At 47.7% G+C, this 27,772-nt stretch overlaps 2 protein-coding genes across 2 annotated transcripts in view; both read right to left on the reverse strand.

Annotated features, from left to right (window-relative positions):
- LOC136629093 (zinc finger protein 850-like) overlaps positions 1-27,772 on the reverse strand; it is a 585,720-nt gene that overhangs the window by 15,746 nt on the left and 542,202 nt on the right. The window contains exon 24 of the mRNA XM_066605214.1: positions 2,418-2,520. Within this exon, the coding sequence (XP_066461311.1) occupies positions 2,418-2,520 (103 nt within the window). The remainder of the gene's footprint in view (positions 1-2,417; positions 2,521-27,772) is intronic.
- LOC136629209 (gastrula zinc finger protein XlCGF66.1-like) lies at positions 5,930-20,371 on the reverse strand. Its single transcript, XM_066605387.1, has 5 exons — positions 20,272-20,371; positions 12,802-12,905; positions 12,424-12,603; positions 12,218-12,341; positions 5,930-6,088 (listed from the first exon to the last, which is right to left on the reverse strand). The coding sequence occupies exons 2-5, from the start codon at positions 12,895-12,897 to the stop codon at positions 5,937-5,939; spliced, it is 552 nt and encodes a 183-aa protein (XP_066461484.1). The 5' UTR covers positions 12,898-12,905; positions 20,272-20,371; the 3' UTR covers positions 5,930-5,936.

Genomic DNA, 27,772 nt, shown 5'->3' on the forward strand with positions numbered 1-27,772 from the left:
TATACATGCACAGAGCTTGGCTCTGGTGCTCTATTAATGTACTGAGCTTGGTTCTGGTATTGCATCCATGTACTGAGCTTGGCTCTGGTGTCTATATACGGAGCTTTGTTCTGGTATTACATCTATGTACATCACCAAGGTTGGTTATTGTACTATAATTATGTTATGATCTTGATTCTGGTGCTGTATCTATTGAGCTTGACTCTGGTGCTGTAATCCTCAGCAGAAAATCCATTACGTGTGAACACACCCTTATGTTAGTCCGCTACTCACGGGCCTGTGCTATATTCCTGCCCCACAGTCTGAACTTTGCAGCCAGCCCCTGACCATTACACATATATCATGAGATATATTGGGCTCCCATATAATGAGATTAATGAGAGCCCCAGGGGACGGGTGGGGGATGGTGTTGGAGTCTTTAATGGGAGGTGGTGAGCAGAATAGCCAGTGGGAAGCAGAGTAACCAATCACGGAGCACTGGGGGGCTCTTTAAAGGAATCAAACTCCCCCAAGATACAATTCCTACTGCTAGTGTGCAGAGTGCTGGCGATCACTGACTTGGCTCAGGACATATTGATATCTTTACTGACAGGCAGGCAGCAGCCAGCGGTCAGCGGGGGCCTCTGTAACCATTTATCCTGCCCTGATGGCGGTCCGGCCATTAGACTCTTCCCGATTCTGAACAAACTCTTTGGAGCCGTTAGAAAACACATCTGTAAGCCGTTACTTTATCTCCAACCCCCTTATAATCGGCTCAGACGTTATATTAGGATGAAACTACTCGGAATCTGTTTCCCAATTGTGCCCATTTATGGCAACTGGAAGAGTATTACGGTGAGATCACACACTGCGGGATTGTATAATCTACAGTACAATGTAAGGGAGTGGGATTCTGAGAAACCGCATTCACTCCCAGCTGAGAGATAAGATGTGACACCTGAAATATGATTTATCTGGTCGGCCATATTCAGATGGCTGAGAACTCACATTGGACATCACATGGACACATACGGACTGTGTGCTGCCCCATGCTGGCAGGCAGCCGACATTGCATGTCTGATTCTGGTCCGTGAATCAAACCAGAATAGCACATGCTGGGAGTTTTATCATGTCCCTGTTAATAGTATCCAGCTTGTACTAAATTACCTGAAAGCACTGCAGAATAAGTTGGCTATACAAATAACACGATTTATTTATTCATCCAGGTCTATGTCTCCATCTTCGGTATTTAACAGACAGATAGCGGCTTGAAAGAGACCTGGAAGGTTGAAACGTTGCCTATATATTTGACTATGGAACAATAAAGTTTTTTTTGCTTTAAAGGGGTTCTGACATGAATAATGTTTTTATGCTTTAGCAGCCATTGTTCCCTGGTCTGCCTAATGGACCCAGGGAACCCACGGTTTAATGGCTGCTAAAGCATAAAAAGATAATACTTACCTTGTCTTCTGTTGTTGTTGACATCGGGGGGGGGGGGGGGGGGTCATCTCCCGGCAGGCGCTGCTCCTCCTCTTCTGTCTGCACGAGCCGCGCCACTCCGGGATCGCGTGCATGCGCAGTGGAGAGGTGCTCTCTGACAGGAGTCGGGACGGGCTGCGTCTCCACTGCGCATGTGCAGCACTCCGGAGTTCAGCCGGACGGACGGGCCGCCCACAGCAAGCAGTGCTTGTGACGTGCTTGCTGTGGGCGGTCCGTCCGTTGACCTCGGAAGTGCCTGACGGACGGACCAGAGCAGGAAGCGGTCTTTTTGACCGCTCCTGCTCTGCTTTAAAGGCACAGAAGATGCCGGCTGGAGGGGACATGCCTGGCGATCGGGCCAGGCCAGGCAAGGTGAGTACAATTTTTTTTTTTTTATGTCAGAACCCCTTTAAGGAAATCTCTATCACCATTTATGCTGCCACAGCACACTCTCTATTTTACTACAATTTAGGAGTTGAAGGTTCACAGCTCCCTGGTTGGCTCTGCATACTTTTCTCCCAAAAATCCCCCCCCCCCCCCCCCCCCCTTATTGGGTCAAGGAGTGAGTGCTGCTGGACACTCTACTTTTGTTTGGACTCCATCTTCGGTTTTGTGATCAGTGCTGGTTACATCAGAACAAGAGTCAGTCAGTGTAAAAGGACCCTTAGTACCGGAGCTGGAAAACCATTTCTCCCTCATCAGTATAGATATCATATAATGAATAGCAGTTCCTGCTCACATAGGTGTGTTTCATGTCCGTGCCGTAAATGCCCATCATGTGTTATCACCTATAACAGTATCACATGTCAGCCATATTTAGTTTGTACTCCGGCTGAATGAGGGAATATACAGCGGAAACTGACAGATCCCAGAGCTTATAAATCTACATAACTATCAGCAGCCGCTGACCGAGGAGAATCTGTGACTCTTCTCTGCTGTATTTAGTGGTTACTACTCACCTGGGCGGTTACCTGTAGGAATCTCCTCTTTACACTGCTGATCGCTCCTCACATTTGTCTCTGTAGTATTAATATCGGTCAGATCTTCATCCTGATACAAAAGCTGTGAGACAAATATTGTAAAAGTCAGCAGACGGTTGGAGAAGTCGTGTGGAAGGTTTTACATGACCTGAAAAGATCATTAATCAGCTTGACGACCAAAAATTGCCTAACAGCAGCAGTTATCAGTCTTGTCGCAGGGGATGCCCTTTTTAGACTACAACTGCTCCTTTAAGGGATTCTGTCACCAGCTTGATGAAGTTTGACTTGGAGTTCATCTACAAGTCAAACTTTAAAAAGTTGGTCCAAGCATCATCCTTCAAGCATAGACACTCGCAATCTGAGTGCCATGAAGCCAGGAGTTCGAGAACGTGAAGTTATTTTGGTTTGATCCAGAGTTAGCTGTCTCATGAAACCTCTTGTCCCAGTGGGTTATGTTCTAACTACTCTGACATTATTTGGATATTCCCCAGAAGATTACTCTAGCTTTATCTCCCTCTGCCCAAAGCCGTGTTTCATGTGCCCCCAGGAAAGGAGGGAGAAAAACGGACGGAAAGATGGAGATTGGGGTGGGAATTCAGAGAAATGAGGCAGAGTCTCCTGACGGAAAGTGTTATTTCTTTATGTGCTGCTATTCTAATGTTTTAGACATATGAATGTGACGTTGATTGAGATAAGCTGAACTCAATGATGCTGGTCAATGAGAGCAAAGACTAACCAGTAGCTTTCTGGTGGCTTAACCATGAGGGTCTTGAGTTCCAAGGGAAGTGTCTTATGTTCTCACCCCTGGGAAATGCAGAAGTGACAGTTTTGCCCAATGAATCTGGTTAGGGCCTCCTGCATATGAATAGTGTTCAAATTGAATGTGACACACACACACACACACAAGAGCTTGGAGATATTTAAGCACTTAGACTAAACTATCAGTTTGAGATAGTTTGTAATATCATTGGTTGCCTTCTGCTGGCCATTCTGGGGCTAGAAGCCTTCGCCCAGAACTTTTGTTTTGCATACATGGTTAAAATGGTCTTCCCTAAGTGTAAAGGCAGGATTGTATGTGCTTGGAGTAATTACAGCTGGATATAATGCATATGCTGGGTGTTTGCTGTACTTGTGTGTATCATTGTCTCCACTAAAGTATTTGTATTATATTGGGAATGCATCAGACAAGAAGGTAGACCCCTACTCTCACAAGTGAGAATCCCAGAGTTGGCATTTATGGCATATCCTGTGTAGGGCAGACATAGAGACCATAGCACTGCCTTCTCAGCTCTTATACTTACTCTCCTTGGTTTCCTTCTGCTGTCAAAGTAATCTGCGGGCAGCATGCAGTGGCAGCTTTGACAGTGGACAGCAGAGGAATGCCACCGAGAGCAAGCATAAGGCCGCTTTCACACAGCCGAGAAAACCACAAGACACTCTTGTGGTGCGAGAAAAAAAAATTGCTGCATGCCCCACATTTTCACGTTTCTCAGAACGCATTGCCTGTTGTTTTCAATGGCACAGGAAGACACATTGCACGGCGTGCGATGCAAAGTTTTCCATTGAAAACAATTGCTTATAGCTGACCCACAGGGAAGATACTTAATAACAAGAATAACCATGGACGAACAAACATATGCCCAGATAAACATCTACGCCCCTAACACAAACCAATCAACATTTTCTCAACATCATTTTAAACCATTTCTTTAAACATCTGACACTTAATTAACCTCATTATATATCTGTGTGACATTATTTTGACTAACTGTCCATAGAAGGTAAAGTAGGAAGCCTCTTGTCTGACTGGGTTATGCTCTAACTACTCTGACAGCCACATAGCTGCAGGTCTAAAAGCCGGATATAGATATTAGATGGCGGCTCGATGACACCTCATTAACATCATACACATGTATATTTGGAATGGCCAGACACATTGTATGTTATGCAATTTGAATATCTCAAAATTATTGTGCTTTATGTTCCTCTCAAAAAGTTAGTTTTACAGTAAGCATAATTCCTGTGTAATGGACCCTACCAGACAAGCTCTTTAGAGGGGATACAGAGATGGTAATTACAGTTACTGCTGATGATTAGCAATTCCTATCACACAGTTATAATAAAAGAGATGATAGTTTAGACACCTGACTGTATACTCGTGGTTTGTAGCTTATTTAAGTGAATACAGAAGTTAATAATAATACCTCCCAGCAGGCAGAGATGGTACTAACAATAGCTACTCATGTAATATTGTGCTGATCTACTATGGGATTGATGGCTCAGAAAAGTGGAAGACAAAACAGGGACAAATCTTATCATCAAGATAACGCCTGGGAATCAGACAGAAGACTTCACTGCATGGAAGTAACTGCAATATCCAAAGGTGATACTCAGAGACATTAACAGCACAACAGTAAAGCAGATGAGGGGTAGAGGGAAGGAAAATGTTTTTTGCCGAAGTAATGCTTTAAGGAAAAGATAAAAACATTTTTTAAATTATAAAACTTCTAGCCATATTTTCATCTTTAGAAATTTCAATTTCAGTGTTTACTTTCGGCTTGTTGAGTTGTGAAACTTTCAAATAATGATCAAGTTTTAGCAAAAGCGGACCTTGATCATTCTTTCCCCAAGGCCTTCATTTAATGCACACATGTCAAACTTAAGGTCCCCAGGCCAAATCATTCACAGTCTTACAATTACCATCAGCCCTTTGAAGGCATCTATAATGCTGATATGGCTCTTACTGACAATGAATTTGACACAACTGATCTAATGTCTCTGGTCAGCGGTAATCCTGCCATCTCCACTGGCCTCATCACACAAGTAGAAGACATCTAATAAGACTGAAGGCAAGAGCTTCACAGCCTTCTACAGATCAGAGGGACATCTCCATCTACCTGGTGGTCCTGTGGAAGAAGAGGATGGGGACATCTCTCTGGTGGGCTTCTCTTACTGGATGGAACTGGAGGAAACACAGACAGACACTGAAGTCATTCTTTACATACAGATAATAAAGTTCCCATGTATTTAGTCCTGTCTATTACCTGGTGATGGGAGCTGGTGGTCCTCCATCATGGCCTCCTTGTACAGATCCTTGTGTCCTTCTAAATACTCCCACTCCTCCATGGAGAAATAGACAGCGACATCCCGACACCTTATAGGAACCTGACAACACAATATACAGTCATTACCCAGAAGCCTCCAGTGCTGTTACTGTATAATGTCCCAATATTCCCTGCAGCATCACCTCTCCAGTCAGCAGCTCAATCATCTTGTTGGTAAGTTCTAGAATCTCCTGTACATTGATGTCCTCATGTATCAGGGGGTGAAATGGGGGCCCTGTGTTTGGGCTCATGTGTATTCCCATTTCATCACACGCAGGGACCCGACAGCCATCACTAGAGGTCTTCTTCACTACTGTGTAATCCTGTATGTGGGGAGGCAGTAATAAATATCACTGCAGACATTCCATCATCTCTCCAGTAACACCATGTATTATTACCATAGATAAGAATGATGTAATGTGACATCATCAGAATCTCTCACCTCCCCACTTAGCTGGAAGAGTATCTCTAGGGTGAGATTTAATACACTCTTCACCATGTTGTTTCTGTCCTCCTCCTTTTTTGATGAATCGATTATAAAGGAATCTGAATGTAAGGAATATGAGACAATGTAAAAATCACAAATAGACAACATCAGAATAAATTTACTGGAGATAATAAGAGGAAACATTTAAGAGGGTTTTCCCGTTACTTACAAATTGCTTTACAACCCCTGTGTCCTTCCTGATTGCTGCTGACAGGACATGTGACTGCTGCAGCCAATCACTTGCTATAAAAGGTCAGTGCTATGGCCAATGATTGGCTGAAGCAGTCACATGTCCTGATCAGCAACAACCAGGAAGGACAGAGGCATGTCATGGGGAAACCGATTTAAGGAGATATTAAAAGGAACCTGTCAGAGTTTTATGAAGCGCGAACTACAGGCAACACAAAATCCTGACAGGGTTCTTCTTACCCGGATTAGTTGGACTGATAGCCGTGAGGCAGGGAGAAGTTGGCAGCGACCGCCCCACTGACTCTTCTCCAAGTTCAGAGCCGCTTTTTCCAGTGTTTTCTCTAAAGAGCTGCAGTGTTTTAGAGCAGAATATAGATGTCTGCAATGTACATGCGTGTTGGGATGTATGTGTGACATCGGGCAGCAGAATCCTCCTGACAGCTTCCCTTTAACCCCTTCCTACAGCCATTTTTTAAAACTCATTTTATTGAGGAATAAAAGAACATAGCAAATCATATTCCTCATTAACAAACCTGAGAATAACATGGTTCAAGTACACAGAGAGTTTACAGTTCTGTATGACAGTGTACACAGTATAACATTACAACTAAATGGTACCTGGGAGGGCCGAGGACCTCATTAGGTCAACCATTCGCTCAAATAGGTTTTGCATGTGGGTCGAGGTTGACGAGCCGCACCAAATTCCACTGATTTTATAGAATTTATCTGGGCCCTTTCTATTTTTATACACTACTAGCTTACCCGTCGCGCGTTGCTGCGAAGACAGACAGACAGACATACATTCGTTTTTATATATCTAGATAACAGCCAATCACAGCGCAGCTTTTTTAGGTTACCTCAGTGGTATAATATATAACAACCAATTACAGCGCAGCTTTGATGTTACCTCAGCTTTATAATATATAACACCCAATCACAGCGCAGCTTATATGTTACCTCAGCAGTATAAAATATAACAACCAATCACAGTGCAGCTTTCATGTTATGTCAGCAGTAAGAGAAATAACTACCAATCACAGCGCAACTTTTATTCTGCCTCAGCAATATAAAAAATAGCAACGAATCACAGCGCAGCATTCATTTTACCTCAGCGGTATAATATATAGCAACCAATCACAGCACAGCTTTTATTTTACCTCAGCATTCTCAATATCCAGGAATTGTGTTGTGATACGTTCGGCGGATGCATCATTTTGTAGTTGAACACGCACCCCGTTGCTCGTAATGCCTTTTGCTTTTGTGCTTGAGATGGAAATCAAACGATCTTTGTCTGGGGGGGCATAACTGTCGACGACGCTCGCACTCGCCACCTATCGTAGGATAGATGTACTATGCCAGTAATCTTCCCAGGAGTGTACTCAACAACTTCCCATTAACTTTTCCTATTTATGACATAATCAATGCTCGTGTCAAATTTCGAGTTTCTATAACATTGGGAAGCGAGAAAATTACATTCCGTACGTAAAATTTGGACGCTAATTCTTTTGCGCATAGAATTGAATAATTGAGTTGGGACCGATTAGCGTTTCCTATTTGTGACATATTCAATGCCCGTGCCAAATTTCAAGTTTCTATGTGAGAAAATTACATTCCGTACGCAAAATTTGGACGCTAACTCTTTTGCGCCTAGAATTGAATAATCGAGTTGGGACCCATTAACTTTTCCTATTTATGACATAATCAATGCTCGTGCCAAATTTCGAGTTTCTATGACATTGGGAAGCGAGAAAATTAGATTCCGTACGTAAAATTTGGACGCCAATTCTTTTGCGCCTAGAATTGAAAAATCGAGTTGGGACCCATTAACTTTTCCTATTTATGACATAATCAATGCTTGTGTCAAATTTCGAGTTTCTATGACATTGGGAAGCGAGAAAATTAGATTCCGTACGTAAAATTTGGATGCTAATTCTTTTGCGCATAGAATTGAATAATTGAGTTGGGACCGATTAGCGTTTCCTATTTATGACATAATCAATGCTCGTGCCAAATTTCAAGTTTCTATGTGAGAAAATTACATTCCGTACGCAAAATTCGGACGCTAACTCTTTTGCGCATAGAATTGAATAATCGAGTTGGGACCGATTAGCTTTTCCTATTTATGACATAATCAATGCTCGTGCCAAATTTCACGTTTCTATGACACCGGAAAGTGAGAAAATTAGATTCCGTACGTAAAATTTGGACGCCAATTCTTTTGCGCCTAAAATTGAATAATCGAGTCTGGACCCATTAACTTTTCCTATTTATGACATAATCAATGCTCGTGCCAAATTTCATGTTTCTACGACATTGGGAAGTGAGAGAATTAGTGGCAGTGATGGAAATCGAACGATCTACGTGGGGGGGGGGGGGCGTAACTGTCGACAACGCTCGCACGCGCCATTTATCGTAGGATAGTTGCACTATGCCTATAATCTTCCCAGGAGTGTACTCAACAACTTACCAAAGTTTCATGGCGATCGGATGAATGGTGTAGTAGCGCATAAAGAACAAACAGACACACACACAGACAGACAGACAGACAGACACACACAGACACGCATACATTCAATTTTATATATATAGATTTTTTCATATGCAAGAATTTAATTGACTAGATTCTGCCATCGGGCAGCTCCACATTAAGTGGTTAAAGTTAGTGTTAGGTGCCTGAGAGCGATGGCATTGTGTGTTGGGGGTCTATTCATCCTAAAGAGTCTGTTCGGGGTCTAATAACTCCAGCAGCTATTCTTCATCCCCACCGCCCAAGGACAAGTGCTTTTTGTTCTGCTAACAAAGCTGTATGAGAGCTTGGTTTTTTTTTTGACAGACAAGCAGGATTTTTAATGGCCCCATTAAATGTACGGAAAATGTTATAAAATATAATATTAGAAATTAATTTAATAAGAAATGTTGTTTAAAAAACTTGGTGGAATTATTTTAAAAATGTAATTTTTTGACCGTTTTTATGACATCACTGCAGTAAATGGACATGTTCTCCTTATTCGGTGTGAATATGGTGTTGACAAATTTCTATAGTTTCAGTTATCTTTTGCTTCTCTTAAAAAAATTACCCTTTTTTGATTAAATCTGCTTTCTGTCACCTTAAAGGAAACTACATTTTGTATTAATGATCTTTGTTTTGTAGTTCAGTATAAAAGCCCTTCTGTAAGACGTATTGTTCTGGATCAATATTTGTCCAGCAGTATTTGGGGTATTTTGTAGCCTCCTGATTGTAAACTCTCATTTATGCGCGCACAGAAAGAATCCGCACTGAGGTCCAGTTCAGTCTGAAGTCTTGAGAGCTCTGCCGTTTATTATGCATGAAACTCCTTTTATCTGAACACATAATACCTGCCCTTTATGGGTGTATAAGGTGTCATGGAATATAAAGTGTTAAGTTTCAGAATGCAATAAGTGTATGTTTCTTATCTTGTTTTGGACTATTGGCCCTTAAATAGAAGACTAAAACCTATGCTTTGTAGTGCTGGGAACTAGGATTTTAAGATAAGAAGTCAACAGACAAATTAAATAAGGCTAAGCTATGTTAACAGAGAAGACACACAGCGATAGCAGAACTATTGTCTAATGCAACAGCAATATCCTGACTTAGGTAATTCTGTGTCTGAGACGGGCCTTAAGAGCTTTGAGACTATTTGGTAGATGTCAATAAGTCTTGTGATCAATAAGTATTTTATTGTTATAGGTTAAACTATATAGAACCTCCTCCCCTTCCCCCTCCCAGCCTCTGTAGTGCCATGTGCAAACTGGTCTTTGTCCTTTTGCCATGTGGTGTGTGTGCAAACTTATCCTTTGTCCTGGCTCAAAGCTGGAGAGGGGGAAGGGCAGGGAGAATGAAGTCAGTGTGTGTGTGATGTGATTCAAGTTGGCTAATGTGGGGGTTGTCTGATGTTACAATGACTACCTCCTCATTATCTTGGACTACTGAACCCATCTTCAGCAGCCAATGCAACACACATCTGACACCATGTGGCTGTCCTGCAGCACCATGATGAGAGATGTTGTTACGTGTCTCTGTAAGTCAAATCTCTATAGTGAAATACATACAGCTGTACAACAAACATTTTACACTGGTCGATGCTCATCTCCACCACAATACGGAGAAGCAAGCAGAACCCCTCCCCCCCCCCCCCACCGAAGTTGCAGCCCATCTTATACTTATCTAGTGACTAGTTATTAGTATTATTTATAGTACCAGTGTTTCGCCACTTTCAAATATAATGATTACATATATATATATATGGTAATATTGGACCATCTCCCGAGTTCTACTACACGCCTTCTGGGATTGGGGGTGCCATTGGACCAGGCACCCCTGACAAGTAAGTACTTTTTCCCAGTATCTTAAATCTCTCTATCATCGGAGCGCTGAGCACCTTTTTGATACTATGTACATAACTTGAGATGACATGATATCACGTTCAGGCGAAGGACTATGCGTCAATGTTTTTTGTCAATATGCACCGCAAGCTGCATCCAGTACTACCCAGTATAATTGACCTGCTGTAGTAGTAATAATATAATAGTACAATACGAAGTACTGCTCATTAAGAGCAAGTGGGTGGAGGATGGAAAGACAATCAAGCCACCTTCAACCCAAACAAGTCCCCTATATGATAATTAGCTGATATACCCAGCTTCGCCCGAGTTAATTTGATACATGTGCTTACATGTTGTTTGCACAAAAAATGTTATCAAGTCGCGGTTACTTCAGAGAAACCGCAGAATAAAATCTGTATTCACACAGAGGAGCGTTAGATTCTTCGCAGGCTGCATGCACTGATGTCCCTCTGCAGAATGTGCCACCCTTCCCAATCTCCTCATTTAGGACCTAAAGAATGCTCGTGCCAAATTTCACACATGTACGATATTGGGAAGTTACATTACATAGGGGTGCACTTACTTTTGCAATTAGCATTGAATAATTGAGTCCTGACTAGAGATGAGCGAACACGTTCGGCTCCGCCCCTTTTTCGCCCGAACACCGAACTTTGCGAACACTTCAGTGTTCGGGCGAAAAAGTTCGGGGGCCGCCGTGGCAGCGCGGGGGGGGTGCGGCGGGGAGTGGGGGGGAGAGGGAGAGAGAGAGGGCTCCCCCCTGTTCCCCGCTACTGCCGCCCGCGCCGCCGCGCATCTCCCCGCCCCCCGGCGGCACCCGGACACTTACGCGCGAACACTGCAGTGTTCGGCAAAGCCGGTGTCCGGGTGCGGATGTGTCCGTAACGGACACGTTCGCTCATCCCTAGTCCTGACCCTTTTACCTTTCCTATTTAGGACCTAAAGAATGGTCTTGTCAAATTTCACACTTGTACAACATCGTATGCTTCCCGATGTCGTACAAGCATGAAACTTGGCAGGAGCACTCTGTAGGTCCTAAATAGGAAAAGTAAAGGGGTCACAACTCAATTATTTAATGCTGTTTGCAAAAGTAAGTGCACCCCTATGTAATGTAACTTCCCGGTAACATACAAGCGTGAAACTTCGCACAAGCATTCTTTAGGTCCTGAATAGGGGTGCTCTTACTTTTGCAATTAGCTAGCGCCAAATTTCATTGGGAAGTTACATTGCACAGGGGTGCACTTATTTTTTGCAATTAGCATTGAGTTCTGACCCCTTTACTTTACTTTTCCTATTTCGGGGTCGGGGGTAGCATTGGCCATGGTAACTCTCGAACTTTACAACGCCGCCGGCTACTGTAGCAGTAGGACTGTTGGAACAGAGATCTTCTGTTGCCACATTCTCTTGGTACTATTTGATACAGCAGCCATCTGCCATGTAGCCGCTGACTGGCATCACTGTATGGCCGGGATGTTTACTATCCGCAATCAGTAGATATGTATTGCTTTAATCAACAATTGTATAGTGGGTGGCTCCACTAATCCAACTAATAGTTTTTGGCATGGCCGGCACGCCACACTTACTACAATCACCAGAGGCACATGCCACACTTCTCCCCAGCTAAATATGTCTATTACCTGGTGATGGGAGCGGCTGGCGGGTCTCCATCATGGCATCCTTGTACAGATCCTTGTGTCCTTCTAAATACTCCCACTCCTCCATGGAGAAATAGACAGCGACATCCTGACACCTTATAGGAACCTGACAACACAATATACAGTCATCACCCAGAAGCCTCCAGTGCTGTTACTGTATAATGTCCCAGCATTCCCTGCAGCGTCACCTCTCCAGTCAGCAGCTCAATCATCTTGTTGGCGAGTTGTAGAATCTTCTGGACATTGATGTCCTCATGTATCAGGGGGTGAGGTGGGGGCCCTTTGATTGCGCTCAGGGTTCTTCCCCATCCATCACACACAGGGGTCCGACAGCCATCACTAGAGGTCTTCTTCACTACTGTGTAATCCTTTATAGGGGGAGACATTAATAAATATCACTACAGACATTTCCAGAGTCCATCACCTCTCCAGTGACATCATCTGCTATTACCATAGATAAGAATGATGTAATGTGACATCATCAGAATCTCTCACCTCCCCAGTGACATCATCTGTTATTACCATAGATAAGAATAATGTAATGTGACATCATCAGAATCTCTCACCTCCCCAGTAAACTGGAAGATTATCTTTAGGGTGAGATTTAATACATTCTTCACCATCTTGTTTCTCTTCTTCTCCATCTTTGATGAATCAATCATGTAGGGACCTGAATGGAAAGAATATGAAGAAATGTAAAAACCACAAAAAACAAAACTAGAGAATACATTTACCGGAGATAATAAGGGGAAACATTTAAAAGTGTTTTCACATTACCTGGAATTCCTTCACAACCTGTGCATCCTGACTGGCAGTTGCTGACCAGGACATGTGACTGCTGCAGCCAATCACTGGTTATAAAAGGTCACTCGAGAGGCCAGTTATTAGCTATGACAGTCACATGTCCTGATCCGCAGCAAGCAGCAGGGCCAGAGTGGTTGTGAAGAAAGTCATGGGAAAACTCCTTTAAGGAGATATTAAAGGGAACCTGTTTGAAGTTCGGGCTTCATAAACCTTCTAACAGGTTCCCTTTAATATCTCCTTTAGGGCTCCTGCATTATTGCGTTTTTCTTGCTCATTTTTTTCACGTGATTGTCAATGGGATTTTCTAATGTTAAAAACGCATCGCACAAAAATTGCAGAGCGCCAACTTGTGATGTGTTTTTAATATTAGAAAGTCCCATTGACAATCCCATGAAAAAAAATGTGCATGAAAAACGCAAGTGTGCCAGAGCCCGAAAGGGGTTTTACCATGACTTGCTTCACAATCACTTTGTCCTTCCTGGTTGCTGCTGATCGGGTCATGTGACTGCTGCAGCCAATCACTGCCCACAATATTCACCTTTTATAGCCAGTGATTGGCTGCAGCAGTCACATGTCCTGGTCAGCAGCAACCAAGAGAGGCACTGGGGTTGTGAAGCAAGTCATGGGAAAACCCCTTTAGGCCTCCTTCACATGGGCGACAAAGTCGCGCGATTTTGTAGCAATGCTACAAATCGCATGTATGAGAAGTTCATGGTTTCCTATGGGTTCCTTCACACATGAGATGTTTTGTAGCATGCTACAAAATGACACACAAACCTTGCAGGTCCCGCGATATGCCAACGACACACGAGGTTTTGTAGCCCATGTTTTCCTATGGAGCCTTCCTCTCTGTTGCATCGCATCGCACGAAAATGCGATTTGCATGAGATGCGATACAACTTTGATAGTAGGAAATACTACTGTCAAAGCTATAATCTAAGCTCTAACTGCCGGGGAAAAAAACACACATACCTTACCTTAGACGAGCTGTCAGTCCAGCCGCAGCTTCTCCCCAGATCCCGGCACTGATCTTCTTCTCTTTTGGCCGGGGATTCAAAAATCCTCGCCTCCTGGAAGCGCTGGCTGTGATTGGCCGACACTTAGCCAATCAAAGCAAGTGCTCGATGAATGGCAGTGATTGAACCAATCACAGCCATTCTTCGAGCACTGGCTGTGATTGGATAAGTGTCAGCCAATCACAGCCAGCGCTTTCAAGCAGCCGGGGATTTTTCAATCCATGGCCAGAAGATGAAGAAGCAGATCAGTGCCGAACCTGCGAAGAAGATGCAGTGGCGCCCCAGACAGAGCGGAAGAGGTGATGTATACCTTTTTTTAATCTTCTCCCTTAGTTACAGCTTATTTTCGGGGTAAGGCTTATATTTCAAGCCCCCCCCCCCCCTCGAAAATCCTCGCACGTGATGCTACAAAGTCGCGCGATTTTGTAGCATCACATGCGACTTTGTAGCGCTACAAAATCACGGTATTGCTTGAGAAAATCGCAGCGATATCGCACGGTGCAGCCAGCGATATCGCTGCGATTTTCTCGCAGCGATGCGGTGTCGCCCGTGTGAAGGAGGCCTTAAGGAGATATGAAAAGAAAGCTGTCAGGAGTTTTTTAAAACGCGAACTACAGACAACACAAAATCCCGACAGGGTTCTCCTCACCCGGATCAGTTGGACTGATAGCTGACCCAGGCAGGGAGAAGTCAGCAGTGACCGCCCCACTGACTCTTCTCCAAGTTCAGAGCTGCTTTTTCCAGTGTTTCCTCTGAAGCGCTGCAGTGTTTTAGAGCACAATATAGATGTCTGCAATGTACATGCGTGTTGGGATGTATGTGTGACATCGGCAGCAGAATCCTCCTGACAGGTTCTGACCTCAAAGCTGCATAATTAACTGATGGAACCGGCTTATCCACTACGTGCCAAACTCAAATGGTGCTGGACAGACCCCACTAACAATAATGGACGGCATTTTCATGGACAAAATAGCGAAAGATTTTTAACCTCTTAGTGACCAAGCCTGTTTGCACCTTAATGACCAGGCCACTTTTTGGAAATCTGAAATGTGTCACTTTAACATAGAATAACTCCGTAAAGGTTTTGCATATCCAAATGATGCTGACATTGTTTTTTTGCCACATATTGCATTTCATTTGGGTGGTAAAAATATACTCAAATTTGTGTATATTTATGAAAAGCACCAAAATTGAAAATGTGATAAAATGACAATTTTTTCAAAATGTTCAAACTGAAATATCTCAAATATGTGCAAATATACGGTACACATTTTTGCCAAGATATATATTTCCATCTGTTTACTTTATTCTGAATGCACATTTGAAAAACTTTAGTTTTTTAACCATTTAGGAGACATACAAATGTAACATTAATTATCAACATTGTGAGGAACGTTTTGTTTTCCTACACCCCAAAATGGATACTCCTGTTTGTCCTGTGTTCAGAAAATAACCCTTTGTGGCCCTACTATTATTTCTGTATACACAATGGGGCCAAAAATGAAAGGAGCAGCGGGTGGCTTTCAGTACAGAAACTTTACTTGGAGGCCCCATTGCGTGCAGAATTTTGCTGCTGCAGATTCGACAGCGGCCACTAACCCTGGGATTAGCCAGCCATGTGGACGAGATTTGTCAAAAATCTTATCCACACGGGTCAGCCAATCCCCCGAGGCAAAGCCAACATTAGCCGTTGCTGCGGCACGGATTCCCCAGCCGCATTATGTCTATTTTTTTCCGTTCCGGCCACGCTCCTCCCTATGGGAGCGCCGGCCGCAATGGAAAAGCATGCGGCCAAGCCGCTCCAAAAGACGTGACTAAGTGCAAACGGTTTTGAAGCGCCGCTTTACTGGCGGAAATCTCGCGTTTTTTCACTCCGGCAAAACCCCAAGATTTCCATCGGGATTCCGACCTGTGTGAATTGAGGGTTAAAGGGGTTTTGTCATTCAAAAAATTTATCTAAACTTACCTATTCCTTCCCTGTCTGTCTCCTTATCACATCTCCTCCTGGTTGAGCTTCTCCACTGCCCCAGATAAGCTCACTGCAAGCTGGGCACAGCTTGTTATGAAGGCTGCTCATCACAAACTTCTTCCTGATGGGTCAGTGAAGGTCACATCCCTGTGCTGTAGCTTCACTGCCTAGGAAGGAATTGTAATCTATTTCAGAGACAGCTAGCATGAGCAATCTCTGAAGGAGATAGGCAGTCCTCCTGCTGGCCTGTGAGATGTGACATAATGTACATTAGCAGACTGCCAACCTAATGTACATAACCTCACAGGAAGGAGCAGAATCAGGCAAGTGGAGGTGAAGTGAGCCCCCGGACTGCAGGAGACAGGAGAAGATAAGGAAGGTGAAGATCTGGTAAGTGGACATATGTGGGAGGAATAGATAAGTAGAGCATTTTTCTTTTTTAGTGACAGAACCCCTTTAACGAATTCATCTAGGGGTGTACTGTGTATTCTTTTTTAGCATTGGTGTCATTTTAAAAACAGTTTTTTTCACTCTCTACACAGCACGGGATTCTTTGCTCCCATCTCTGTCCTTTCGGTGAGGGGGTACAGATACACAGGACTAATGGACAGATGGACAATGTCTTCATTCGGCCTTACATACCATGTTACTATGTTACTATGTAATCCAGTGCTGATCAAATCACAGGGATGGCAGTGATGGGTATATCACAGCCATCCATGTTGGCAAGGAACAATCACTGTGGTCCCTGCTGGTTACTATGCCAAAGTCACTTTGGCATATGCTTCTACTGCGCATGTGCTGCCATTTTGTTGGCACATGCACAGATCAGCGGTGGTGCCCGGCAGAATCGGAGGGTTCAGGGGACATTAGGGGAGTATTTTCATCTCCTCTCACGGATCCATTCGGTGAGGACAGATGAAACTTTTACTTTATTTCTTTTTCTTTAAAAAAAAAACTTTTCCGTGATCGCCGATGTCCATCGGACCAAATCATCTTTTCCTTTTCGGACCAAATCGACGCAAGACTTCATAGAGGAGGGAGGGGAGTAGTTTCATCTCCCCTCATGTGATCGCCGTTATCCATTAGATGACAGAAATCACGCGACTGGGACTCACTGTCCGCGGCCCCAGATGAAAGCTCTAGGTTAGTGACAGGTGACATAAGATAGGAGTGACCGGTGACATAAGATAGTGACAGTAGTGACCGGTGACATCAGATAGTGGTGACAGTAGTGACAGAATAGAGACAGGTGACATCATATAGTGGTGACAGTAGTGACAGAATAGTGACAGGTGACATAAGATGGTGGTGATGGTAGTGACAGAATAGTGACAGGTGACATAAGATGGTGGTGATGGTAGTGACAGAATAGTGACAGGTGACATCAGATAGTGGTGACAGTAGTCACAGAATAGTGACAGGTGACATCAGATAGTGGTGACAGTAGTGACGGAATAGTGACCGGTGACATCACATAGTGGTGACAGTAGGGACAGAATAGTGACAGGTGACATAAAATAGTGGTGACGGTAGTGATGGAATAGTGACAGGTGACATAAGATAGTGGTGACAGTAGTGACAGAATAGTGACAGGTGACATAAGATAGTGGTGACAGTAGTGACAGAATAGTGACCGCTGACATCAGATAGTGGTGACGGAAGCGATAGAATAGTGACAGGTGACATCAGACAGTAGTGACAGAAAAGTGACAGGTGACATCAGATAGTGGTGATGGTAGTGACAGAATGGTGACCGGTGACATCATATAGTGGTGACAGTAGTGACGGAATAGTGACAGGTGACATCAGATAGTGGTGACAGTAGTGACATAATAGTGACCGGTGACATCAGATAGTGGTGACAGTAATGACAGAATAGTGACAGGTGACATAAGATAGTGGTGACAATAGTGACACAATAGTGACCGGTGACATCAGATAGTGGTGACAGCAGTGACAGAATAGTGACAGGTGACATCAGATAGTGGTGACAGTAGTGACAGGTGACATAAGATAGTGGTGACAGAAGTGACAGGATAGTGAACGGTGACATCAGATAGTGGTGACAGTAGGGACAGAATAGTGACAGGTGACATCAGATAGTGGTGACAGTAGTGACAGAATAGTGACCGGTGACATCAGATAGTGGTGACAGTAGTGACAGAATAGTGACCGGTGACATCAGATAGTGGTGACAGTAGTGACAGAATAGTGACTGGTGACATAAGATAGTGGTGACAGTAGTGACAGAATAGATAGTGGTGACAGTATACATAACATAGCAGTGATGGTAGTGACAGAATAGTGACAGGTGACATCAGATAGTGGAGACAGTAGTGACAGAATAGTGACAGATGACATCAGATAGTGGTGACAGTAGTGACAGAATAGTGACAGGTGACATCAGATAGTGGTGACAGTAGTGACAGATGACATCAGATAGTGGTGACAGTAGTGACAGAATAGTGACAGGTGACATCAGATAGTGGTGACAGTAGTGACAGATGACATCAGATAGTGGTGACAGTAGTGACAGAATAGTGACCGGTGACATCAGATAGTGGCGACGGTAGTGACAGAATAGTGACAGGTGACATCAGATAGTGGTGACAGTAGTGACAGAATAGTGACAGGTGACATCAGATAGTGGTGACAGTAGTGACAGAATAGTGACAGATGACATCAGATAGTGGTGACAGTAGTGACAGAATAGTGACAGGTGACATCAGATAGTGGTGACAGTAGTGACAGAATAGTGACAGATGACATCAGATAGTGGTGACAGTAGTGACAGAATAGTGACAGGTGACATCAGATAGTGGTGACAGTAGTGACATAATAGTGACAGGTGACATCAGATAGTGGTGACAGTAGTGACAGAATAGTGACAGGTGACATAAGATGGTGGTGATGGTAGTGACAGAATAGTGACAGGTGACATCAGATAGTTGTGACGGTAGTGACAGAATAGTGGCAGGTGACATCAGATAGTGGTGACAGTAGTCACAGAATAGTGACAGGTGACATCAGATAGTGGTGATGGTAGTGACAGAATAGTGACAGGTGACATCAGATAGTGGTGATGGTAGTGACAGAATAGTGGCAGGTGACATCAGATAGTGGTGACAGTAGGGACAGAATAGTGAGCGGTGACATAAGATAGTGGTGACAGTAGTGACAGAATAGTGAGAGGTGACATCAGATAGTGGTGACAGTATACATAACATAGCAGTGATGGTAGTGACAGAATAGTGACAGGTGACATTAGATAGCAGTGACGGTAGTGATAGAATAGTGACCGGTGACATCAGATAGTGGTGACAGTAGTGACAGAATAGTGACAGGTGACATCAGATAATGGTGACAGTAGTGACAGAATAGTGACCGGTGACATCAGATAGTGGCGACGGTAGTGACAGAATAGTGACAGGTGACATCAGATAGTGGTGACAATAGTGACAGAATAGTGACCGGTGACATAAGATAGTGGTGACAGTAGTGACATAATAGTGAGCGGTGACATCAGATAGTGGTGACAGTAGTGACATAATAGTGAGCGGTGACATCAGATAGTGGTGACAGTAGTGACATAATAGTGAGCGGTGACATCAGATAGTGGTGACAGTAGTGACATAATAGTGACCGGTGACATCAGATAGCGGTGACAGTAGTGACAGAATAGTGACCGGTGACATCAGATAGCGGTGACAGTAGTGACAGAATAGTGACCGGTGACATCAGATAGCGGTGACAGTAGTGACAGAATAGTGACAGGTGACATCAGATAGTGGTGACAGTAGATACAGAATAGTGACAGGTGACATCACACACGTCTTCTATGATCTAGATGGCGGATAGAGTTATGTTGCTCACCGACGGATCCTCCGTGTTTCTCCCTACAATTTCTGCGTTCGCTCCGGACGTTCCGCAGGTTTTTCTCCTCTTCTACAACTTCTGACTTGCAGTGAATGTAATAAACAATGGCGCTGCTCTCCATAGACGGCGCTTCCCTGTCTGGAAGACTCACACCGTCCTACAGATGACAACGTGCTGCCTTCTTCCTGTCACTGCAGAAAGCCCCTGAGCTGCCGTCTGTCGGAGATCCCTCAGTGGGCCCCTTCCTCACAGCCCCTATAGGACTCAGTGGCCAGTGCAGGTTTACAGTGATTAACCCTTAAACTCCTAATTGTTCCCCCCTGCTGTGTGAGGAGCACATGTCACCTCTCAGGCAGTATAAGGGTTACCTCTAGTAACTTCCAGCAGTGACTCCCATCATCCACCAGGGGGCACCGGCTCCTTCATGAGGACCCATCATACCGATGGCAGAAGTTCTCACAACCCCCCTCCAAGGAGCTCCAAGGAAGTTTTAGGACAGGAAGTCACATGACTGTAAGGGGAGGGACTTACTAATAGGTGGTCAGAGAAGAAGAGTAGGCTGCTGGGAGGTCTGAGGACAGACAATCACATGGTCTTGAGATCACATGACTGGAAGGAGAGGCGCTTACTAATGCAGTTTGGTGGGCATATTTTGTATTTCAGCTGCACTTCAGTATTGGTGAGCGATTTCAGCGACCTGATTGGTTGTTGGGTACACCCCCCCCTCCCCTTTGGAGATGTGCACGAGTGGGCGGCCCATTAAATAAGCAGCAGCAGGGCCGTAGGAGGGTCAGCAACTAACCTCAACCCTAACCCCAAACCCAAACCCTAACACCCCGCGGGTCTCATGAAGTAGGACTCTTGCACATCTCAAAAGCGGGGTGTGTACCCAGCAACCAATGAGGTCGCTGGAATCTCTCACCGCTACTGAAGTGCAGCTGAAATACAATATATGGGTTTGGTGGAGAGAGAATAAAAAGAGGGCTGTGACTGGAATGCAGGAAGACTTGGTCTTGTTGCCCCCAGTATTCCTCTTCCTCTGTGTGAGGATGCTGCCCCCTCCTGGTCAGAGGGTCCCGATCCTTCACCCCCCCAGAATTTCTCTTCTTCTGTGTGAGGATGCTGCCCCCTCCTAGTCAGAGGCTTCCGATCCTTCACTCCCCCCCCCCCCCCCCCCCCCCACCAGGATTTCTCTTCCTCTGTGTGAGGATGCTGCCCCCTCCTGGTCAGAGGGTCCCGGTCCTTCACCCCCCACCCCCAGGATTACTCTTCCTCTATATGAGGATGCTGCCCCCTCCTGGTCAGAGGGTTCTGGTTTTTCCCCCCTCAGGATCCCTCTTCCTCTATGTGAGGATGCTGCCCCCTCCTGGTCAGAGGATCCCGGTCCTTCACTCCCCCAGGATTTCTCTTCCTCTGTGTGAGGATACTGCCCCCTCCTGGTCAGAGGATCCCGGTTTTTCACCCCTTAGGATTCCTCTATGTGAGGATGCTGCCCCCTCCTGGTCAGAGGATCCCGGTCCTTCATCCCCCCAGGATTTCTCTTCCTCTGTGTGAGGATACTGCCCCCTCCTGGTCAGAGGGTCCCAGTCCTTCACCCCACAGGATTCCTCTTCCTCTGTGTGAAAATGCTGCCCGCTCCTGGTCAGGCGGTCCCGGTCCTTCACTCCCCCAGGATTTCTCTTCCTTTGTGGGAGGATGCTGCCCCCTCCTGGTCAGAGGGTCCCGGTTTTTCACCCCTCAGGATTCCTCTTCCTCTGTGTGAGGATGCTGCCCCCTCTTGCTCAGTGGGTCCTCGTCCTTCACCCTCCAGGATTTCTCTTCCTGTGTGTGAGAATGCTGCCCCCTCCTGGTCAGGGGGTCCCGGTCTTTCACCCCCCCCCCCAGGATTTCTTTTCCTCTGTGTGAGGATGCTGCCCCCTCCTGGTCAGAGGGTCCCGGTCCTTAACCCTCAGGATTTCTCTTACTCCATGTGAGAATACTGCCCCCTCCTGGTCAGAGGGTCCCGGTTTTTCACCCCTCATGATTCCTCTTCCTTTGTGTGAGGATGCTGCCCCCCCTCTTGGTCAGTGGGTCCTCGTCCTTCACCCTCCATGATTTCTCTTCCTCTTTGTGAGAATGCTGCCCCCTCCTGGTCAGAGGGCCCCAGTCCTTCACCCTCCAGGATTTCTCTTCCTCTGCGTGAGGATGCTGCCCCCTCCTGGTTGGAGGGTCACGTTCCTTCACCCCCCTCAGAATTTCTCTTCTTCTGTGTGAGGATGCTGCCCCCTCCTAGTCAGAGGGTTCCGGTTTTTCACCCTCCAGGATTCCTCTTCCTCTGTGTGAGGATGCTGCCCCTTCCTGGTCAGGGGGTCCCGGTTCTTCACCCTCAGGATTTCTCTTCCTCTGTGTGAGAATGCTGCCCCCTCTTGGTGGAAGGGTCCCGGTCCTTCACCCCCCAGGATTTCCCTTCCTCTGTTTGAGGATACTGCCCCTTCCTGGTCAGGCGGTCCCGGTCCTTTACCCCCCCAGAATTTCTCTTCTTCTGTGTGAGGATGCTGCCTCCTCCTGGTCAGAGGGTTCCGGTCCTTCACCCCCCCCACGATTCCTCTTCCTCTGTATGAGAATGCTGCCCCCTCCTGGTCAGAGGATTCCGGTCCTTCACCCCACAGGATTTCTCTTCCTCTGTGTGAGAATGCTTTCTCCTCCTGGTCAGAGGGTCCCGTCCTTCACCCCCCACGATTCCTCTTCCTCTGTGTGAGAACGCTGCCACCTCCTGGTCAGAGGGTCTCAGTATTTCACCCCTTAGGATTCCTCTTCCTCTGTGTGAGGATGCTGCCCCCTCTTGGTCAGTGGGTCCTCGTCTTTCACCCTCCAGGATTTCTCTTCCTCTGTGTGAGAATGCTGCCCCCTCTTGGTCAGAGGGCCCCGGTCCTTCAACCCCCTCCCCCCCAGGATTCCTCTTCCTCTATGTGAGGATGCTGCCCCCTCCTGGTTAGAGGGTCCGGGTCCTTCACCCCCCCCCCCTCCCCCAAGATTTCTCTTACTCTGTGTGAGAATGCTGCCCCCTCCTGGTCAGAGGGTCCCGGTCCTTCACCCCCCACGATTCCTCTTCCTCTGTGTGAGAATGCCGCCCCGTCCTGGTTAGAGGATCCCAGTTTTTCACCCCTCAGGATTCCTCTATGTGAGGATGCTGCCCCCTCCTGGTCGGAGGGTCCTGGTTCTTCACGCCCCCCCCCCCCCCCCCAGGATTTCTCTTCCTTTGTGTGAGAATGCTGCCCCCTCTTGGTCGCAGGGTCCCAACCCTTCACCCCCCAGGATTTCTCTTCCTCTGTGTGAGAATGCTTTCCCCTCCTGGTCGGAGGGTCCCGGTTTTTCACCCCTCAGGATTCCTCTACCTCTATTTGAGGATGCTGCCCCCTCCTGGTCAGAGGGTCCTGGTTCTTCACCCCACAGGATTCCTCTTCCTCTGTGTGAGAATGCTGCCCCTCCTGGTCAGGCGGTCCCGGTCAGGTGGTCCCGGTACTTCACCCCCACAGGATTTCTCTATCTCTGTGTGAAACTGCTGCCCCCTCTTGGTCGGAGGGTCCCGGTCCTTCACCTCCCAGGATTTCCCTACCTCTGTGTGAGGATGCTGCCCCCTCCTGGTCAGGCGGTCCCGGTCCTTCATCCCCCACGATTCCTCTTCCTCTGTATGAGAATGCTGCCTCCTCCTGGTTAGAGGATTCCGGTTTTTCACCCCTCAGGATTCCTCTTCCTCTATGTGAGGATGCTGCACCCTCCTGGTCGGAGGGTCCTGGTTCTTCACCCCACAGGATTCCTCTTCCTCTGTGTGAAAATGCTGCCCCTTCCTAGTAAGGCGGTCCCAGTCCTAATCCCCTAGGATTTCTCTTCCTCTGTGTGAGAATGCTTAACCCTCCTGGTCAGAGGGTCCCGGTTTTTCACCCTTCAGGATTCCTCTTCCTCTGTGTGAGGATGCTGCCCCCTCTTGGTCAGTGGGTCCTCGTCTTTCACCCTCCAGGATTTCTCTTCCTGTGTGTGAGAATGCTGTCCCCTCTTGGTCAGAGGGCCCCGGTCCTTCAACCCCCTCCCCCCCCCCCCCCAGGATTTCTCTTCCTCTGTGTGAGAATGCTGCCCCCTCCTGGTCAGGCGGTCATGGTCAGGTGGTCTCGGTCTTTCACCCCTCCAGGATTTCCCTTCCTCTGTGTGAAACTGCTGCCCCCTCTTGGCCGGAGGGTCCCGGTCCTTCACCCCCCAGGATTTCCCTTCCTCTGTGTGAGGATACTGCCCCCTCCTGGTCAGGCAGTCCCGGTCCTTCACCCCCCACGATTCCTCTTCCTCTCTATGAGAATGCTGCCCCCTCCTGGTCAGAGGATCCCGGTTTTTCACCCCTCAGGATTCCTCTTCCTCTATGTGAGGATGCTGCACCTTCCTGGTCGGAGGGTCCTGGTTCTTCACCCCACAGGATTCCTCTTCCTCTGTGTGAAAATGTTGCCCCCTCCTGGTCAGGCGGTCCCAGTTCTAATCCCCCAGGATTTCTCTTCCTCTGTGAGAGAATGCTTTCTCCTCCTGGTCAGAGGGTCCCGTCCTTCACCCCCCACGATTCCTCTTCCTCTGTGTGAGAACGCTGCCCCCTCCTGGTCAGAGGGTCTCAGTTTTTCACCCCTCAGGATTCCTCTTCCTCTGTGTGAGGATGCTGCCCCCTATTGGTCAGTGGGTCCTCGTCTTTCACCCTCGAGGATTTCTCTTCCTCTGTGTGAGAATGCTGCCCCCTCTTGGTCAGAGGGCCCCGGGTCCTTCAACCCCCTCCCCCCCAGGATTTCTCTTCCTCTGTGTGAGGATGCTGCCCCCTCCTGGTCAGAGTGTCCCAGTCCTTCACCCTCAGAATTTCTCTTCCTCTGTGTGAGAATGCTGCCCCCTCCTGGTCAGAGTGTCCCAGTCCTTCACCTTCAGAATTTCTCTACCTGTATTTGAGGATGCTGCCCCCTCCTGGTTCTTCACCCCACAGGATTCCTCTTCCTCTGTGTGAGAATGCTGCCCCCTCCTGGTCAGGCGGTCCCGGTCAGGTGGTCCCGATCCTTCACCCCCTCAGGATTTCTCTTCCTCTGTGTGAAACTGCTGCCCCCTCTTGGTCGGAGGGTCCCGGTCCTTCACCCCCCAGGATTTCCCTTCCTCTGTATGAGAATGCTGCCCCCTCCTGGTCAGAGGATCCCAGTTTTTCACCCCTCAGGATTCCTCTTCCTCTATGTGAGGATGCTGCACCCTCCTGGTCGGAGGGTCCTGCTTCTTCACCCCACAGGATTCCTCTTCCTCTGTGTGAAAATGCTGCCCGCTCCTGGTCAGGCGATCCCGGTCCTAATCCCCCAGGATTTCTCTTCCTCTGTGTGAGAATGCTTTCCCCTCCTGGTCAGAGGGTCCCGGTTTTTCACCCCTCAGGATTCCTCTTCCTCTGTGTGAGGATGCTGCCCCCTCTTGCTCAGTGGGTCCTCGTCCTTCACCCTCCAGGATTTCTCTTCCTCTGTGTGAGAATGCTGCCCCCTCCTGGTCAGGGGGTCCTGGTCTTTCACCCCCCCCCCAGGATTTCTTTTCCTCTGGGTGAGGATGCTGCCCCCTCCTGGTCAGAGGGTCCCGGTCCTTAACCCTCAGGATTTCTCTTACTCTGTGTGAGAATACTGCCCCCTCCTGGTCAGACGGTCCCGGTTTTTCACCCCTCATGATTCCTCTTCCTCTGTGTGAGGATGCTGCCCCCCTCTTGGTCAGTGGGTCCTCGTCCTTCACCCTCCATGATTTCTCTTCCTCTTTGTGAGAATGCTGCCCCCTCCTGGTCAGAGGGCCCCAGTCCTTCACCCTCCAGGATTTCTTTTCCTCTGCGTGAGGATGCTGCCCCCTCCTGGTCGGAGGGTCACGTTCCTTCACCCCCCTCAGAATTTCTCTTCTTCTGTGTGAGGATGCTGCCCCCTCCTAGTCAGAGGGTTCCGGTCCTTCACCCCCCAGAATTTCCCTTCCTCTGTGTGAGAATGCTGCCCCCTCCTGGTCAGAGGGTCCCGATCCTTCACCCCTCAGAATTTCTCTTCCTCTGTGTGAGAATGCTGCCCCCTCCTGGTCAGAGGGTCCCGATCCTTCACCCCCCAGAATTTCCCTTCCTCTGTGTGAGGATACTGCCCCCTCCTGGTCAGGCGGTACAGGTCCTTCACCCCACAGGATTCCTCTTCCTTTGTGTGAGAATGCTGCCCCCTGCTGGTCAGGCGGTCCCGGTCCTTCACCCCCCCACGATTCCTCTTCCTCTGTATGAGAATGCTGCCCCCTCCTGGTCAGAGGATTCCGGTCCTTCACCCCACAGGATTCCTCTTCCTTTGTGTGAGAATGCTGCCCCCTTCTGGTCAGGCGGTCCCGGTCCTTCACCCCCCAGGATTTCCCTTCCTCTGTTTGATGATACTGCCCCCTCCTGGTCAGGCGGTCTCGGTCCTTCACCCCCCCAGAATTTCTCTTCTTCTGTGTGAGGATGCTGCCTCCCTCTGGTCAGAGGGTCCCGGTCCTTCACCGCCCCCCCCACGATTCCTCTTCCTCTACGTGAGGATGCTGCCCCCTCCTGGTTAGAGGGTCCGGGTCCTTCATCCCCCCCCCCCCCAAGATCTCTTTTCCTCTGTGTGAGAATGCTGCCCCCTCCTGGTCAGAGGGTCCCGGTCCTTCACCCCCACGATTCCTCTTCCTCTGTGTGAGAATGCCGCCCCGTCCTGGTTAGAGGATCCCAGTTTTTCACCCCTCAGGATTCCTCTATGTGAGGATGCTGCCCCCTCCTGGTCGGAGGGTCCTGGTTCTTCACCCCCCCCCCCCCCAGGATTTCTCTTCCTTTGTGTGAGAATGCTGCCCCCTCTTGGTCGCAGGGTCCCAACCCTTCACCCCCCAGGATTTCTCTTCCTCTGTGTGAGAATGCTTTCCCCTCCTGGTCGGACGGTCCCGGTTTTTCACCCCTCAGGATTCCTCTACCTCTATTTGAGGATGCTGCCCCCTCCTGGTCGGAGGGTCCTGGTTCTTCACCCCACAGGATTCCTCTTCCTCTGTGTGAGAATGCTGCCCCTCCTGGTCAGGCGGTCCCGGTCAGGTGGTCCCGGTACTTCACCCCCACAGGATTTCTCTATCTCTGTGTGAAACTGCTGCCCCCTCTTGGTCGGAGGGTCCCGGTCCTTCACCTCCCAGGATTTCCCTACCTCTGTGTGAGGATGCTGCCCCCTCCTGGTCAGGCGGTCCCAATCCTTCATCCCCCAAGATTCCTCTTCCTCTGTATGAGAATGCTGCCCCCTCCTGGTCAGAGGATTCCGGTTTTTCACCCCTCAGGATTCCTCTTCCTCTATGTGAGGATGCTGCACCCTCCTGGTCGGAGGGTCCTGGTTCTTCACCCCACAGGATTCCTCTTCCTCTGTGTGAAAATGCTGCCCCTTCCTAGTCAGGCGGTCCCAGTCCTAATCCCCTAGGATTTCTCTTCCTCTGTGTGAGAATGCTTTCCCCTCCTGGTCAGAGGGTCACGGTTTTTCACCCTTCAGGATTCCTCTTCCTCTGTGTGAGGATGTTGCCCCCTCTTGGTCAGTGGGTCCTCGTCTTTCACCCTCCAGGATTTCTCTTCCTGTGTGTGAGAATGCTGTCCCCTCTTGGTCAGAGGGCCCCAGTCCTTCAACCCCCTTCCCCCCCCCCCCCAGGATTTCTCTTCCTCTGCGTGAGGATGCTGTCCCCTCCTGGTCAGAGAGTCCCGGTCCTTTACCCTCAGGATTTCTTTTCCTCTGTGTGAGAATGCTGCCCCCTCCTGGTCAGAGGGTCCCGGTCCTTCACCCCCCAGAATTTCCCTTCCTCTGTGTGAGAATGCTGCCCCCTCCTGGTCAGAGGGTCCCGATCCTTCAC

The sequence above is a fragment of the Eleutherodactylus coqui genome, chromosome 5, assembly GCF_035609145.1.
Source record: "Eleutherodactylus coqui strain aEleCoq1 chromosome 5, aEleCoq1.hap1, whole genome shotgun sequence".
In the NCBI taxonomy this organism is placed as follows: domain Eukaryota; kingdom Metazoa; phylum Chordata; class Amphibia; order Anura; family Eleutherodactylidae; genus Eleutherodactylus; species Eleutherodactylus coqui.

Bases quoted from the DNA above. Each gene is read 5' to 3' on its own strand.
- LOC136629209 (XM_066605387.1), bottom strand. From the start codon at position 12,897: ATGATTGATTCATCAAAGATGGAGAAGAAGAGAAACAAGATGGTGAAG. The intron at 12,342-12,423 runs GTGACGCTGCAG...TTGTGTTGTCAG, and splicing joins TTGAGCTGCTGACTGGAGAG to GTTCCTATAAGGTGTCAGGA. The intron at 6,089-12,217 runs GTAATAGACATA...CCTTACATTCAG, and splicing joins CCAGCCGCTCCCATCACCAG to ATTCCTTTATAATCGATTCA.